This window comes from Diceros bicornis, chromosome 12 (genome assembly GCF_020826845.1).
Source record: "Diceros bicornis minor isolate mBicDic1 chromosome 12, mDicBic1.mat.cur, whole genome shotgun sequence".
NCBI classification, from domain to species: Eukaryota; Metazoa; Chordata; class Mammalia; order Perissodactyla; family Rhinocerotidae; genus Diceros; species Diceros bicornis.
The window spans coordinates 77,359,475-77,377,434 of NC_080751.1; the positions used below are offsets into that span (position 1 = coordinate 77,359,475).

Consider the following 17,960-nt stretch of genomic DNA (forward strand, 5'->3'; position numbering starts at 1 on the left):
CACACACAGTGCCTGACCAAAATGCATTTCTGAGGACCCAGTATCCCTTCCCCAGCTGGGGAGACCTCGGGAAGCTGATCCCCAGCTCAGACCTCCCTGTAGGATCAATGAGGCAATGCGTGGTGACGGCCTTCCCCTCAATGGTCCTCTTGGTCCATCTTGCTCCCTTCCCATGCTTCTCACACGGGTTGGTTCTAAGAGCCTCCTAAGAAACTTCCTTCCATCCTGGAGCCTATTTCCCAAAATTAAACAGCATGGAGAAGAATGATTTGTTCAAGAGTGAAATGTTAAATGTTGACTCCTTTGTTTCTTTCCTTTCTTGCTGCAGAAATCCTAAAGATTCCTAAAGCCAATAAATAACACAGGAAGACAGAGGGGGAGGGGAGAGGAAACTTCTTGTAATGGAAAAGAGCAGATTCTTTCACTTCAGCTGCATCATCCCCACCACAGTCACTACTGTGACTCGTGAAAACATCTAACAGAAGACACTTCAACAAGCTTTCCACGCAACTGTAAGATGACGCGTTTTAACAAGGGATTTCTTTCACAAATTGATTTCCTTCTGAAAAGTTATAGGCACATTTGAGCTCACTTATTCCAGTTTCACTAGGAGACACTGATGACTGGATTTCACAACTAAGACGAGTACCTGAAAAGCAACAGGACATGAACCCGATTATGAAAGCCATCCAGGTAAGCTGCCCTGCGACCATGAGGGCTGCGGCCCAGCAATCAAACCCAAGAAACTCAGGCAACAGAGACTTGTTAAAGTTGAAACAAGAGACAGTCACTTTGGGCACAACATGAAGGAAATGCAGTGAGATTTACAAAAGGCAGTGGATTCCCCCAGACCATTAGCTTCATTTTCACAGGGTACTCTCCGACGGTTCACACTTCATACCTTATGGAGCTACATCTCTGCAACTTAAATTGTTAAAGTTTGTTTGAAATGAAAATATTTCGATTTTGGGTTCATTTATTCAACAAATATTGGGTGGGCATCTGCTGTGTGCCCAATGCTATTTCAGGAACTAAAAATATCGTGGGAAAGAGAAACCAAGGTTCACATGTTAGTGAAGTTAATATAACAACCAGTGTATTCAATACATTTACGTCTTCAAATGTGTAAACATTAGGCATTGGTCCCAAGGCATAAGTACTTAACAATTAACATTATAATTCTTTTATGTAGACTTCTGCCAATCTCGGGAGAACACTGCCAGGTCAACGTACACAGACAAGCGTGCAAACGCCCCAGGAGTAGATCCTGCCTGTCCCCCTCGGTACTTTCACCAAAAGTGCTGATGTGTAGGAAACTGTGTACCATGTAAACAAAGTTACCTCTTTGAGCATGTTGCATTTCTTATCGCTTGAAGTACATTTTCCCACATAGTTTTATGCAATTTAGATTTTCTTGGATCATTCCATTTCAGTTTATATATAGCATATTTTTATTTTCAAAAATAAATGCTTAATTTGAAATGCTTCTGAAAAAAAGCCTTTATATTTATATGTAAATGTTAATTACTTCTCAAATAATGAAGTAGATTTATTTATTTTTTAAAATCTCAAACCAGAGTCTGATGATTGATGAAAGATAACTTAAGAAATATAGTTTTAAAATCTACTCTCATAAAATTGAAACAAAGCAGGCACTCAACCAGTTTTAAATACAGAAGTAGCATGAGAAATTGTTACAATGCCAATAATAATTAACATTTACCTATTTTCTGTTTGAAATACTCATGATCCCCTCCAAATCCCCAGCTACTGGGGGAGTGTGTTAGTATGGGGATTAGTATCCTATTTCGACTTGTTGAAGGGATGTGCTCATTCTCCAATTTAGGAGGTAACACCAAGTTTTCATATTTTTTGTTTTAAAAACTACAGTTTTTCCAATTTACTTCTCCTCAATCAAATCAGAAGTTAGGACATGGCATGTCATGTGTCTGCTGCATAGTTATCTAAGATTTTCTCAGTTTTCTTCATTTGGCTCCATTACTTAATGTCATGAGGTTGAATAAAGCGTCTATTTTTCCATTTGTTTCAAAGAGAAATTAAAGTGAAAACTCAGCATAACCTATTCATCCAAAGGGAGGCATGATAAAGAAATATGTTTTATTCTATTTTTGTGTTGTTGATAAAATTCTCATCTCATCTAATCATTTTTTCCATTGCAGAGGCTCACATGGTTTCAAATAATTCAGCTACTTGAGCTTTGCCTTTTTACAAATGAAGAAATTAAGGGTTGATGTGTTTAAACAGAATGTGGTTAAACAGAGTGTTCAGTGCAGAGATGGATCTGGAACCTTCACCTCAAAATTCATGCTCCTTATTTAAAGGTAAAGAAATTACCTTAAGTTACTAGCATTTCCACATTTCACTGAGGAATCAATGAAGACAGGCTGAATGGTAAGGTTCACCTTTCTCAATTGGAAATTTAGAAAGTTATTTTTTTTCATCTGTTCATCTCATAGGGAGTTTAGAAGTACTGCTGTGATAAAAAAGTAAATTCTCTCCAGCAGCTTCAACGAGAGTACATACCAATGTGATTTATATAAATACCAGCCCGTTTGCAATTAGCTCCTTTCTCTGTTAAAAGAAGCACTCGTGTATTCAATTCACTACTGAGACAAACATGTTGTCATTATCTCAGACTTATTCACTGGAAATGTACGCATATATCAGAATAGGGAGAAAAACTGAATTCAAAATAACATGACAGCTCTCAGGAAACAAAACAGCTAGTGAAATATTAGCCTAAAAATTTAGTAAAATAGGGAAATGCTAAATTAGCAGCTATTGCAGGAAAACCAACAATTCAGAATTCCATTTGCTAACCCCACCATCCCACGAGTTTCTGTTTCTCTGCAATGTGATCCTAGACATTGCCTTAAACAAGAAAAAAACTCAAGTTTTTTGCCTTACAGACTAATGAGAAGATTCAAAACAAAAGTTTATGATAAATAGATGAAATGAGATATCAAAATTAATGATGATACATTTAAAGATAAGACATTTAAAAAATTATCCATTTCGAAACATATTGACTATTCCACATGGCTCCTGAGGGCAGAATAAAGACCAGCGAAGAGACACAGTAAGAAAATACATTTTTATAATATAAAATAAACTACATTTTAATAATATAAAAAACATAATATAATAATATGAAAGAAAATAATATAAAACAATATGACAGAAAAACAGAAAATAATATGAAAGATAATATTAATAACATAAAAGAAAAAATAACAAAGAAGCTAATATAAAGAAAATAAAAATGAAACAAATTTCCTGGGGATGTGGAAGTGTGCTCCCTTTCACCGGTTGTACTGATGTAGAGGCTACGTTTCAGAAAAGTTCATCAACAGGTTTCATCCCCTGGGTAGGAGAAGCCCTCAGAGGAGAGACGGAACAGCTCTTGGATCCGATAGCTGTCTCACCCCCTAAAGGCACTTTCAGAAAGTGTTACACCACAGGCTCTCCCTGCCCACCTTGTCTGCCCAAACGCTATTTCAGAACGAGCATTCTTTCATATGCTTCTGTACTTGAATCAACAGATAGGGCTGGACGGCCCTTAAGGCTACCCCAGTTGTGTTTCACTGAACAGCATTTTAAAGGCTGCGTCCTAGGCATCGAGGGCTGATCTGTGGTGATGTGCGAATAGGTGGGTGTGGGCATGCATGGAGGACTGTGGTCTGGAAATAGAACATTCACTCAGGAATTGTTTTTTTCAGTCTCATGGCTTATATGTTCATCTTTAAATCTGAGGTGAGTTTTTCATTCTGTTCTAAAACATATAAATGTATTTTGATATGATAAAAATGGTCTAAATTATGGCTCTGTTAAATTACTTATTTTCCACCTGTCTAGTCTCCAAGTACAATTAACCCCCCATATTCATTCTGTGTCTTCAAATACCTCCTGCTCTGCTCAGGTCTGAGGCACAGAGTCAGCTGTCCGTCATTTCCTGGTAATGGCGGCACGCAGTCCTGTCGATCACTGCACGTCAGCCTCAGCACCACACCAGGCCCCCTTGGGGCGAGGAAAAGACTCAATTGCACACTTACAAGACAAGATCAATCACCACCAATCTACCGGCACTGAGGACCCACCTCTACTAAGCTGCAGCCTTATGGAAGCCAGAATTAATGTGAGGGGGGATACAATTCAGCATAGACGATGTCTTAGATATGTTCACCCATTTGAAAATACTGATAAAATGGGAATTTTTCTCTAATCAAGTTATTAAAATTGACTATGGAAAAGGAAAAGAAATCTAAAAATATCAATAATTACAGAATAAACTATTCGTCCAAGAATTATCTACAAAAAAGGATACCTGATCCATATAAGTTTATAGTTAAAATAATCAAATTAAAAAAAATAATTGTTCTCTCTGAAGTATTCAGGTTGTAAAAAAAAAGTTACCATTTATTGATAAAGTAAGTACATCCCTGGTATCAAAACCTGAAGAACTGAACCCAAAAATGATCATGCAAGATTAATGCAATAGACTTATAAATTCCAAACTGAATAGGAGTGAACATTGTTCAAACTTGTCAACCGATATTCATCTCAAGATAAGAAGGAGGACGTGCTGTGTGTGGATCACAGGACACAGGTCAGCCACACAGAGCACAGAAGAAACACCACATAATCGTCTCAGAAGCTAAAGACAACTAAAATGTCTTCACCGTCCTCATGTCCAAAAAAACTATTTAAGAAGTAACAGGAGGATTTCCTTTAATAGATCAACAGAACATCTGGCTCAAACCAACAGCCTCCAAGAGGTGTTTTCTTAACGTATGAAACAAAATAAGGTGCCTGTTTACACTGTCACTGTCACCACTCTGGAGATGCTGTTGATAAAAGATACATCCACAGAAAGTAAGGACACTAAAATCATTGTGAACACAGTTGTTGTGGTCAACTCTATTTAAAATAACTGCCGAGATTAACGAGAGCCAACTGTGGAGGCAGGAAGGATGTGAACTCACACAGCAGGCCTCTTGCTCAGGAGCAGCAAGAACCGGGCAGAAGACCTGGTGGAAAACCGCACGGCCGCCCCAAGACCTGGCGGCAGCCCTCCTCCAGAACCAACGTTAATCACCCTCTGAGGTCAGATGCCCCATGGCTCTCTGATCCCACCAGAGTTCTGTTCCTGCACCCGACTGAACACAGGGAGGCCCAGGGCCCGCCTGAGAGTGAAGCGTGCTGTCTTGAGGGGCCAAGGTCCCCACAAACAAAGAGATACAGGCTGCACAGCACTTCTTACCGAGCGTAATTACTCCTACATCCCATCTGAACAGCATCGGCATCCAGAATAAAGAAGGAGGCTCCCGTCCCCGTCTCAGGACCACAGGAATCGGAGGCCAAGGGCCCTCATGGAACGTGCGCGTCACAGGTGACGCCCAGGCACCGGTGTCTCGTTCACAGGTAAAGACAGCGGAACGAGCCTCAGGCATATAAGAATCAGAGAATGAGCCCCACACGAACCCACTCTGGAAAACATAATTTATGGACACATTCCCGACAAACGAGAGCAATCAAGCTGAGAACTCAGAGAACGGTGGGATTTAGAAACGGGCATTTTCTTCCCAGAGGTGATAAACAGGGATTGAACACAACCGCTAACAGGAATTCCTAAGGAGCTCATCACCTGGGTCAAGGATACGTGAGCCAACAAGGAGAGTCTGGAAGGACTGGGGTCAGCTCCACACACGAAGGCCAACCATTTCCTCATCAGATCCCGTCTCAGGGGAATAACTGTGAAGCCGCTATACTGATACAGTAGGATATTAAGCAGAAATTTGATAACAATTGATGAATTTTTCTTAATAAACTGTGAAAATTATTTTATAATGAGAGATTTGAAAAAGCAAGGTAAACATTGTATCTAGAGGGTGGGTTTAGCTAACAGAGTACACTCCCAGGAGGAAGCATCAGCCGTGTGATTACCAGGCAGTAGGCCCTCTTTTCTCTCTCCCCCACACGCTTCCTACACCGACACACGGACACTGTGTTACTCTTCACACAAATGCCAAATGCACGAAGGAGCTGTACGTCAACCAAAGGAGGGAACAGAAAGATCCAGAACCCCAGCAAGGAAGGGTGGGGGGGCTCCACGGCACCTGGGCCAGGCGCTCCCAACGCGGGACCTCGTGAGTGCTTCTGCCACCCAGCGTCACCTGTGCCACCTTGTTCCTCTTCCTCCTCCTTCCAACCCAACTCCACCCAGGAGAGGGCAGCCCCCAGGCTCTCACACAAACTGTGGTAAACGGACCCGCCCCCTCGGGGTCTTCCCCAGCTGAGCCCATGCCGTCCTGTTCCTTGTTTATCCCAGGACCTTCCTAGTTATTTCAGAAGCAGGTGTGTGGACACCCCCAGCCCTTCACAGGGACATTAATAATATCCAATTAAGAAACTGATTTTTTAAAATATAATTAAATCTTATCTACTCATTGTACATCCCACTGTATATCATCAGACACTTTTTCCTATTTCACTTTTATTTTCAGAACAAATGTATTTTATATACAGAGGAGGAGTTTTATGTGTGTGTATATCATCATTTATCTTTTATTATCTTTTGTTATTAGCAGTTTCAGAAGTAGATTCTAATTTCTTAAATCTTAGATAAACACAATGGTTTTAGGTGAATATTATTCCAAAATCCTGAATGTCAACTAAGAATGTTTTACATCATAACTACATTAAATATAAAATATATAAAAATATATAAATATAAAAATACATATATTTCACTTGTATTACATCTAGAAAGTTAAAATAGAAAAATTTTTGTAAGCTCAAGTTATTTTTTTAATCTCTCTCTGGATTTTAAATGAACAATCTCTTTTTTTAAATGTCATTTATTTAGATTATAACAGATTTTAGTTGTAAATCCCTGTTCCTGTTGCATTTCAAATCCTAAACATCAATTTAGATAATGATGACAGTTTTTTTCTAAAGCAATTATAGTACAGTCACAAAGCTTCAGCTAGTTCATCCTCACTAAAATGTCATATCTTTGCAGTATTAAAAATCAAACCATGTTTGACACACAAATCTTGCATCTGGTATTTACCACAGTTACTACTCCAATGAAATGCAGAGTAAAAATTAAACAACAAAAATATTTTATCTACAAATAGATCTTTAATATAGAATAATAAAGGAAACTCTCCATAATTTTAAAGTGAAATTTAAAAATGTTTATATTTGAATTTGAAACTTGCAATACTGAAATAAAGATACCTTAGAAATACAGTTCTGAGGGGAAAGGGAAAAATTCTTTAAAAACTTTAGTCTTCAAGAATTAATCGATAATCATTCTAGAGGTGAGTATCTTTCCCATTTTTTTAAACTCAGTTTACATGTTTACATTTTTAAAGCAAAATCTAGCTTGAGGTACAACAATTGGAGAATTTAACATAATGCTTTGCTTACATTATCTCAACATCATTTCATTACAGTGTGTGTGCGCGCGCCCGTGTGTATGCGCGTGCACACACAGGCACTGCTGCCTTCTATATGAGCTATGACCTTGTTCCCCAATCTGTATGGTGACCCAAATTTAAAGCGGGTAACTTGAGGAGATATGTCTCGCTCCTGATTTCTAATTGTCAGATTCCTGTTTTTATCCTTTTGTTTAACGGCCGTGATCACTTCAAGGTCGTGCATTTAGGACCATTTCTCCTTGGTGCTCACAGGATGGAGAAGCAGACGCTGGAGGCATTGAGAGTGTGGATCTGTCTCAGACCTCCAGGGGCCAGGGCAGGACAACGGGGCCAGAGCTGCCCTCTGCCTCCACCGTCTTCACTGAGAGCGGAGTCGGGGGGCATTAAGAGCACCCGCCTCGGGGGTTGCTGAGGCTGACTGTGAACAGGGGCGAAGCCCTGCCAGGAGTCCACAGCTCACAGCACTCAGGAAACGTGAGCAATCATGTCAATGTTTCCAATCTGGGGAAGGTCTGCGCTCAAATTCCCTGTATTTTAAGGGAAGCACCCCTTGAAAACGATTCGTTACTTAAGGAAACGCATGAGCTTCCCAGGGCTGCTGTAAGAAAATTTTCACAAACTTGGTATCTGAGAACAGAAATTTCTTCTCTCACAATTCTGGAGGCCAGAAGTCTGGGACCGAGGTCTGGGCAGGGCCGTGCTCCCTCCGGAGGCCCTAGGTGGGGGATCCTTCCTGCCTCTTCCAGCTGCTGGTGGCTCTGGGCTGGGGCCACATCACCTGTCTCTGCCTCTAGGTTAACACCCCCTCTGCTCAGTGTGTCTCCACATTCCCTCTTCGCTCGTGAAAGAATATTTAGACTTGTATTTAGTGTCACTCAAATAACTCAGGACAAGCTCCTCCTCTCTAGACTCTTAACTTAATCCCATCCTTGCCACATAAATTTCCGGGGACTCTTAGGATGTGGGTGTATCTTTTTGAGGACCAGCATTCAATCAACTACAGAAGACATTTGACAATTGGAAAATTACAGGCAAAAACCTCCCTAAATATGTTGAGTATCTTCCTAAGGAAACTCTCTTAGTGTTAAAATCCACTGTAATTAGTCACGACACAGCTGACCCCTGAGGCAAAATTCGAACAGAAACAGTGACTGTTATAAATATACTTTTACAGAATCACATGGCATTGGATTTTTTTTCTAGCTGATGAAGTATGTTCCATACCATTAATGGCAAATGATGCCCACACAAATTCCACATGTCACAATGCATCCCGTATTTAAATGTTCCCATTAAGACAATACCCTAACAAACCACACAAGATCAAAGTCTGGAATCTGTGTTCTTAGGATGGTGATTTATTAGGAATAACAAATGTAGAAGATATCACAGTAGTACTAGTGATAATGATTCACCTTGAATAAAACGTGTTTAATGATGGTAGTGAGAATATACCGGTGCCAGCCGTTATAAATATCCCCGTATCACATGTTTATTAACACAGCCATTTATTAATAGTCACCACTAGAACCCTGTAATGCAGGCTCCACGACTCTGCTGACCGTGAGAGTAACCTGCCCACAGTCACACCGGGGTCCACACATGAGCATCCAGGCTCCAGACGTGGGGTCCTGAGTCCCTCCACTGTGCCGGCCAAAGACACAACATCGGGCAGAACAAGAAGACCAGCAGAGGCTCAGAGGAGAAGCACGCAAAGAGAAGTCAGCACCTAGAACCACCCAAGCCAGACCTGCTGAGCTGAGCACAAACTGGGTGCAGCCATGACGACGAGGATCCCGACACGTCGGGACTGTGACTCACACACACACAGCTGGGAGGGGTGAACAGAGTCTGCAGCCCACCGACCTCAGCTCCACAGAGCCCAAGGATCAGACATTAGAGAAAAGTTCATATCTAAACTTAAAGTTACTGAGACTTGATCTCTTTCGTGCTCCCCAGGAAGGAGCACAGAGCTTGCTGAGGGGTCCAGGGTCTTTACTGCGCCTCTTATCACACAGTCCTTCCTTCTGTCTAATGCTGAAGAGAGAGCTTCGGTGTGACCACCCTGGACCGAATATTCTGCCTCCATCTTGTGAAAGGTCATCTCACTCATTTAATCCATAACATAGACCGCTCCAGAAAGGGATTCTGCTCTCTAGGCAGTGAAAACAAACGGGCTGGTCAGACCCATGTGACACAAACCACGGCTACTGCTCTAGAAGTAGGAAAATCTTCAGACCCCTTGGTCTGAGTTTTTTCTCTCCACTCTGGCTCTGCAAGTAAAACAGAAATGTTAGCTCTAGCAGACTCGTCCCTGAAGAGCCCTGAAGCCTGCTGTGTGTGTGTCTGTGGGGTGTCTGCGTGCACACTCCAGTCAAACTCCTGTCTTCCTTCAAGATGCCCCACAGGCGTGACTTCCTCTGCACATCCGGCCCCGAATCCACAGATGCTCGCTGCTCTGTCTCTGCTGATTCACCCTCCAGTCTCAGCCACGCTCACTCAGAAGGCTCCTCCCAGACAGGCAATCTAAAGTAGTTGTTCCGCTGCTCTGCACCTCCCCTGTGAACACTGGCACCACTGAAGTCCCTTAATACATGTCATTCTCCATAACAGCACATTTCTCCTTCCCTTACAACACTCATAAAAATTTGCAATCATGATTTATGTGTGTTTACTCTGCACAAACCCTGACCCCTCATAACAGCCTGTGAGCACATTCATAATCTCGTCCCCGGGAAGAAGCAGCTGCAATTACACGGTGCAGGAGGGAACGCACTGTAGCACCCTCGCACAGCCGCTCGTCTGCTTTCTCAGAACCCACCTCCCGGGCGTCACCGGCCCTCGCCTGTGCAGGGCTTCACGTCTGGACCACATCCCGCTCTGCCTCTGTCGTCTCTCATTCCCAGCACAGCGTATAGCGCCAGACAGCGTCTGTAAACGACCTGTACACACGTGCTTGTATGTGTACACTTATAACCGCAAAGCGCTCTTCCAAACAACACTGAATTTTACCCTCACAAAGTCCCCATCTTCAGGAAAAGCCGTGAGGCTGAGGAAATCCCAGCCTGCTGTATTCCCTGCCCACCCCTCCCCGCTTCCTCGAGGTGGAGGTGGAGGCAGGCAGTGAAATCTCTAACGTTTCTAACGACATAAAGGCAGAAGCTGGTATTTTTCTAGCTCGTTACACAAACCATGATGATTTCAGGAATAAAACCACCTGGATTCCTTCCATCAAGACAACGTGAACCCATGCGGACGACGCATCGCTGGCCTTTCGGAAGAGACTGCTCCTGATGCATCAGGGGTCTGAGTGGCCCCAGGGTTAAGGCATGAGGAGTAATTTCATATTTCTTGTACATAATGAAAACTTAAGATAATTACATGTGAAAATTCAAACCGATGGAGTCATTTGGTAAAGTATAATCATCTGAAAAGAAATCATTAAGGATAATATCCAGCAAGATAGAGATGAGAAACAGAATAAATTACATTTTACCATTAACAGAGATGCTGACTTGTAAAACTGATGTTAAAATGTACCTGTTATAAAAATGTAAAGGCACAATTTTATTCAAATCCAAAATAGCTAATCATAAATATAAAATAAATTCTCAGTACAAAAGCCAGAAATAGAACTTCCTCCCTCTTACTCAGAGCATTACATACCTTTAATTCAGCTAACACTTATTCATTCAACTGGTAAGTGTGTTCCAGCTGTTACGTACCAGGCATATAACTGATTCACCCCGTCCGGTGTCTCCTTGTAAAAGAAAGGGAGCTATTCCCATCCGCTCACAAGCAGTAGTGTCGGCAGAGCTGCAACCATGCCCCTTCTGGCTTAGATGAGTCTGCATTTAAACCTGAGGGTGGGAACAGGGCCCGTGAGCACACGGGCACCAAACACCTGACAAAGCTGGGGTTCCGGGAGCAGGAGTGAAGGGCTGTGTGGATGTCGGGGAGGCACCGGGCTGCAACAGGCACTGGAAATCAGCTGAGTAATGGGAGGCTGGAACAGAGGGGAGGGCTGGATGAATGTCGAGGGAGAAAACAGCATGAGCAAAGGCCCTGAGGCAGACAGCAGGAATACCAGTGGCCAGAGGTTTAAAAAAGCCACGATCTGGGTAATGACATGAGCTATGTGTGTGATGCTGTTATTCTCTGACATACAAATGTGGAAAGAAAACCAGACTTCTGGATTAAGATTATGAGACGGGTTTTGGAAATGTGAACTGAACAGCCAAGCAGCATCTGAGCAGCTGAAGGCACAGCCTTGGGGGCCAGGGGCGAACGACGGCAATTTAAACCACAGAGGAGGAGAGGTTACCTGGAAATATAAAGCACAACCTACGGCAGAACCTCTATACAGCCCACCTTTGAAAGGCATAACTGAGGCTTACTTACCCAAAGAGCCCGAGGAGCACGGAGAAAAGGCAGAGGGCCTGACGTCACGCAGAGGTCTGCCAGCGGCCGAAGGGGGCAGTCAGAGGCTCTGGCTGCTGAGACGTGAAGCCAGACGGAGACAGGCAGCTCTGGGGTCTGGGGACCTGGGTGCTTCAGGGCTTCCGGGACAGAGGCTAAGGGTGGCTGCAGCCTACAGGGCGGCGACCAGGCAGAGACAGAGCTCCAGGCACAGCAACTCGGAGGGAAAGATTCGGGGAAAGGGTTCAGCCTCCCCTTCCATCGTTTAGGTTTTGCTTTGGAAAGGGAAGCTGGTTTCCCCTTTAAAGAATACGTGAGGGCCACTGTATTTAGTTTCTGAAGGTTCTGGATGGCAAAATGTTTGTGAACACTGCTCAATGTAAAATATTTATTTTCAATGGAAAATGTTATGTTTTTGATAGGAATAACTGACAGTTATGTCACACTTTAAAAATACAGATTATTTTCCTAAACACCAGCTCAATGAATGAAAATGTCCTAAAATAGAATTTGGGTGCGTTCACGTGTTTAGATTTTTCCTATAATAATTCATAAAATGGACAATAAAATATCTGCCTGCTGAAAGCATTCACTCTAGAAATGGAATTGAATTCTTACATACGATCTGTCATTTAAACTATTTTGATTAAAATATAAATAATTACAGTTACTTCTCATTAGTCAATGCGTAATGCAATTACCACTAACCGGTACCAGAGGGGAGCCTTCCTTCCAGAGCTGGGGTCTAACTAAAAATGGCATGAAAGATAAACTAATGAAGTGAATGATAATAAACACAATGATATTTACGATACTAAATTTTAATATTTGACATGACTGTATTTATAATAGTACAATTCAGTGCTATAATAAAATGATATTCATCCAAATTTCCAATAAATTTTGGTGCCTATCAAAATTAAGTAGAGTTGTTATCAAACTTTCAACAGTATAGAGTCAAATTTATTCACTCACTATAAGAAATATGTTTGTAAATAACGTGGCTACACATTGCTAGGTTCCAGTGCAGAGAGAGATGAAGGAGATACAGTTGCTCTAGAAACTGAAACAGCTCAACAGGCACAGCTCAGTAGTTCAGGACTGCAGTTCTCTCTGAGGCTGAATTCTTCCGCACTAAAATATAACTTTACATTTTCTAATTGTTTCCCACAGCATCCTCTAAATAAGAGGCATATTTGGGTTCTTTTTATCCTAAATCTTTGCTTAATTAAAACATAGCTAATTAATAATAATATGTATAGGATCTTCAACTTCAGACTCTTTAGAAACAGAAACTCTTGTACCCAACAATTTTAATTGAAAAATCACATCATAGCATTCCCAGCACTTTGAAGAGCACTGAAGACAAAAGAGAAGGACGCCCAGGTTAGGGCTGATGGGTGAGGTCCCAGGAAGGCGAGGGAGCAGGTGGGATTTCTGGTGGGGGGAGGGGTCAGGCCTCAGGGAGGGATTGGTCAGCAAGGGCAGAGAGGCTTAGCATTTGGTACAGAAATAGAAGGGATAAACCGGCCTCCTCTGCTCTAAAGCATGGACTGGGGAAAAGTGACATCTAGTGTTCGCTGAAATAACCCACAATCTTCTATCCCAAACACAATCGCAGTGACAACGTGCAGTAACCAGCTGGATAACCACAAGTACTCGCCAGTTTAAAATGCAAGTACATTTTTCCAAGAAATTCTCCTGCATTTTTCCTCCTAAGGCATTTTTTTTTTTTTTTTGGTGAGGAAGATTCGCCCTGAGCTAACACCTGTGCCAATGTTCCTCTATTTTGTGTGTGGGTCACCAGCACAGCATGACAAGTGGTGTAGGTTCCCGCCCAGGATCCAAACCCATGAACCTGGGCCGCTGAAGTGGAGGGTGCCAAACTTAACAACTGCACTACGGGGCCGGCCTCCAAAGGCATTTTTTTAACTGCCTTGTTTGGTCTCAAAAAAATACCTGTAGATTCTAATTAAATAGCAAGCTTCTAAGGGTGCTAAAATCAGATGCTCTCTGGCGGAGAAACTAGAGCAGACCACACCCAGTTCCAGTCCCTGTAAGGAGTCTTGAGTTCTCTCGAGCTGGATCCCGCCACTTCCTCATTTCCATGAACACTCGGAGCGACCCGAGTGGAAATGACTCGAGCAACCCTGCTCGGGGCCCACACGACGCAGGGGCCAGGGATGCAGACACGAACCCAAACACTGAGACTCCCTTCTCTTCCAGAGAGCTCCCATTACGGGCCTGATGTACAGAATGCTGCCTGTGTGACAGGTAACCCACGACACCACACCATTTTAATAATTCTGTAGGGGATACACCCATCTAACAGATGAGGGAACTGGGACGTAAACCGATTCTTCCTCTCTCAACACAGGCTCTCCTCCCGCCATCCCGATTACAAAGCAGCCTAATGCCTTAATTCTAACTCACTCCTTTGATGGAATGCTGGAGGCCTCACGTCAGCCTCTCTCAAAGTGCATGTCGTGGAACTAAACTAAAGTGAAACTTAGAAAGCCACATCGATACTTATGTATCTTCACAGACATAGAGATATAAAAGGCTATTGTTGCACATATATTGTTTGGAGAAATAAGGCGACTTTTACATCTGACTTTTACATCTGACGGTTTCAATAAATAAGCATACTTTTCTAACTTGGATCTTGTGAAGATGTTCACTAGGAAACATATCTCCGGGTAAAATCAGATAATTCTCCATTTTAAAACATGTGCATCTTGCTTCTGATGTCATAGACGTCACCAGAAATTCCACAACTGATCAAAGATGAGTCAGCAAGGATGGGAAACAGGTAACAAGAGTATAAAGTAAATGGACGGCCACCCTAGGAGGTCACACGCTGAAATTATGTCACGGAGCAACTCACATCTCTCAAGGGACGACTCAGTGGTTCCAGCACAAAACGCACATTTAAAATGCCCTGGCATGTTCTCGTTTCACGGGAAGTTCCCCACATGAAACTGCACGCTGCTGGCTGATGCTATTTCATGCTTCCAGCCCGTCAGACTGGAGTGGTGCTGTTCTTTAAAGACAGAAAACGTGCTGACAGCACAAACCAACAGCAGCGTCTGAACACAAGAGCAGCACACACTTAGCACACTGTATCGATGGCTCTCTATCAGTGGACTTCACCAGGGGACACGGGAGCTGTCGGGGACACAGCTACATGAACTGGCTTCACTTAGGAAATATACACAATGAGGAGGAGCTACCTAAAAGGGAAGAGAAAAAAGAAGCTCCAATACTGAGCAGGAGACATTCAAATCTGGCCAAATTCCCATGATTCAAAGAAGCAGTTATTACAAATAAAGTGTTGTATTTTTGACTTTAGAAAAAAATGTTTACAACTAGAAATATAATGGGCTTAAAATAACTTTCTTTTTGTCATTATTTTTCTAATTAGAAGCACTAAGTTCTCTTGCTTAACTGAAATGATTAAATTATGCAAAGTCAATGATATTACGGTTATTTATAGGAAAATTAATAATTCTGCATGGTTGTCTGGACCCTAATGATTCAAGTAAAAATTAGTGGCCATCAAAGGTTCATAGTGCACCTATGTATAGTGCCATTTTCCATCAAATCTTTAACCCATGATTGTATGCTATTAATGTTCAAGGTTTTAAAGACAAATGTGTAAGCACGACACTTAGATCTATTGTAAATGAGTAAGAATCTGACCCTTCCCTTACACTGGAGCACAGCACAGCATTCGAGCACACCTTGTTATTTGTGAAACCAAAGTTGTTGTTCTTGTTCTTAACAGGCTATTTTTATTCTAATATTTGGTCTCCAATGCTGACAAAAACTTGCTTACAAGTGCAGTTCAAATAGGCTGTATCATAGAATCAAGGCTTTTATCACAAAGAAAGCACTAATCACATCTGGTAGCAAACTGGAGAAGAGCCTGCACCTTGACTGTGCACCCCAAACTTAGTGCCTTAAAGGAATCAGCACTTGCACACTGCAGAGTATTGACCTGAGGACTCGCAGTTGATATTTTTTTAAAAACTGAAGCTACTGCCAATAATTTATCAACTGGGTCAGTTATGCAGATGGTAAATCCACTCCAATTCTTCCACTATAATTACAAGGGTTATAAACAAGACTTGTTGCAAGAACTCCTTAAACAAAACTCGCAATTCCTAATGCCCGGAGGGCATCGTTCAAAACTCAAAGCAGGAACAAGACAGAAAACCCAGCACGGCCCAGCTTCCCTACTTCCTTAAGCAATTTACTTCCCGTCACTGAGGCACATCTCTAAGGCTTAATTACCAACTGCAAGAGCTGGAAAACTATTCACATCACAAAGTACTTTAAAAAATAAACGCAACTTCACACGAAATTGAAAGATTTTGTGGTAATATCCCAGAATGGTGTAACTTGACGGATGAGGCAACTCTCTCCACACAGATTAAAAATAAGAATATGCAGAAGTTCCGACTACTACCTTGGTTTGGAAGCATTATGACAAATAAGAATTTACATAAACCTTCACCCTATTGTCTTTGGAACATTTCTCAGTTACCCTAAAAGGATAGCTAAATAATCCCTGGTTTCTGCTGGTTGGTCACGGGGTTGGGGACTTTGTGGGGCACAAACCCTACGGAAGTGGCGATCACTGCATTTGCAGGAACAACCATATTAATCTATTAGCTGGAGAGCCTCGCAAGGCTCAGGATAATCTACTGTTTTCTTACACGGTTTCCAGAACCCTCGGTTATGCTGTGGGCGGCAACTTGAAGGTTTCCAAGAACTTCAAGTTTTTGTTTGAGCCAACATTTCTGTTTTCTGTCAATCTGTAGCTTAGTTATTTAAAAATAACCAAAATAACCGGGTGGTGAGGGAGTTGTTTGGGGTAGGGACTAGAATAGATGTCACACGCAAAAAAGAATCAGTATTAGGAATTCTGCGCAGAAATGGTCCCCTGAGTTACCGGGCACTCAGCCGAGAGACCCCAGAACCGGCCGAAGCCCCTGAGGACCGGGCCCAGCTGGGCTCAGGGAGGCTCCGCTGTGACCTCCAGGTGGGCAACTCGGCCAGACCCGGAGCCGGCGCCCACGGGGGCTCCCCTCAGCACAACCACCTGACCACAGGCAGAAATGCGGAGCAAATCAATCCCAGTCCCCAATTCTGGAAAACCCTGGTTCTCACAGAATACGAAGCCCCTGCGCCTTCCCACTCAGCCCTTCAACACATAAGAAGGCAAACCTCGTAAGTTTCCGTTCAAGATCTCGGGGTAGGGGGAGAACAAGCGGTCAGGGGCTGGATGTCCACTGTGCCCCGGGTCCCAGTGTCCACCTGCCCGAACGAGCCGCCTCGGGAGAGAGGGAAGGGGACGCCGGGTCAAGAGGGGGCGCAGAGAGATGAGGGGGCCCAGGGAGAAGAGGGGACGCCAGGTGAGGAGGGGGAGCCTGGAGGGAAGGGAGCAAGGGGAGGAAAAGCAGGCGCAGGCGAGGAGGAGGTCTGGGGAGGGAAGGGGGCACGGGGAGAGGCAGGGGCTTTGGGAGGCAAGGGGGCAAGGAGGGGGAGTCAGGGGCGCGCTGAGGGAGTAAAAGGTGGAGAGAGGAAGGGGGCGCGCAGAGTGGAGGGGCGCGCAGAGTGGAAGGGCGCGAGGAGTGAAGGGGGCACGGAGGGGGAGAGGGGGGCACGGGGGGAAAGGAAGGAGCGCGCAGAGAAAAGAGGGGCGCAAAGGGGTCGCACTCACCCGCACCGGCACCAGCAGGCAGCCCGGGCGCCCGCGGCGGGCGGCCGGGGGCAAGGGTCCCTCGGCGCTCATCGCTGCCCACGCGGCGGGGCCCGCGCTCCGGGCCGGGCGAGCTCAGTGCCCGGGCCCTGCGCGCGCATCCAAGGGCCCCGCGGGCGCCGCGTCCGCGCCCCTCTCCTGCTAGGGCTCCGGCTCCGCGGGCAGCGGCGGGGTGGGGAGGCCTGAGCTCCGCCCGCTGCCCACGAGCACCGCCCACGCGGGCCCGCCTCCGGGAGAGGAGGGGCGCTCGCTCCCACGGGGGTGGGGACCCGCGCGCAGAGCGGGGAGGGCGGGCACGGCGCGCTCCA

The 17,960-nt window shown here is 44.0% G+C and overlaps 1 protein-coding gene across 4 annotated transcripts in view; it reads right to left on the reverse strand.

The window, feature by feature from the left end:
- SNTG2 (syntrophin gamma 2) overlaps positions 1-17,692 on the reverse strand; it is a 303,678-nt gene extending 285,986 nt beyond the window's left edge. For all 4 annotated transcript variants that reach the window (XM_058551873.1, XM_058551875.1, XM_058551872.1 and 1 more), the window contains exon 1: positions 17,614-17,692. In XM_058551873.1, coding sequence (XP_058407856.1) covers positions 17,614-17,685 — 72 coding nt within the window. In that variant the 5' untranslated portion in view covers positions 17,686-17,692. The remainder of the gene's footprint in view (positions 1-17,613) is intronic.
- Between the last annotated feature and the right edge of the window lie 268 nt (positions 17,693-17,960).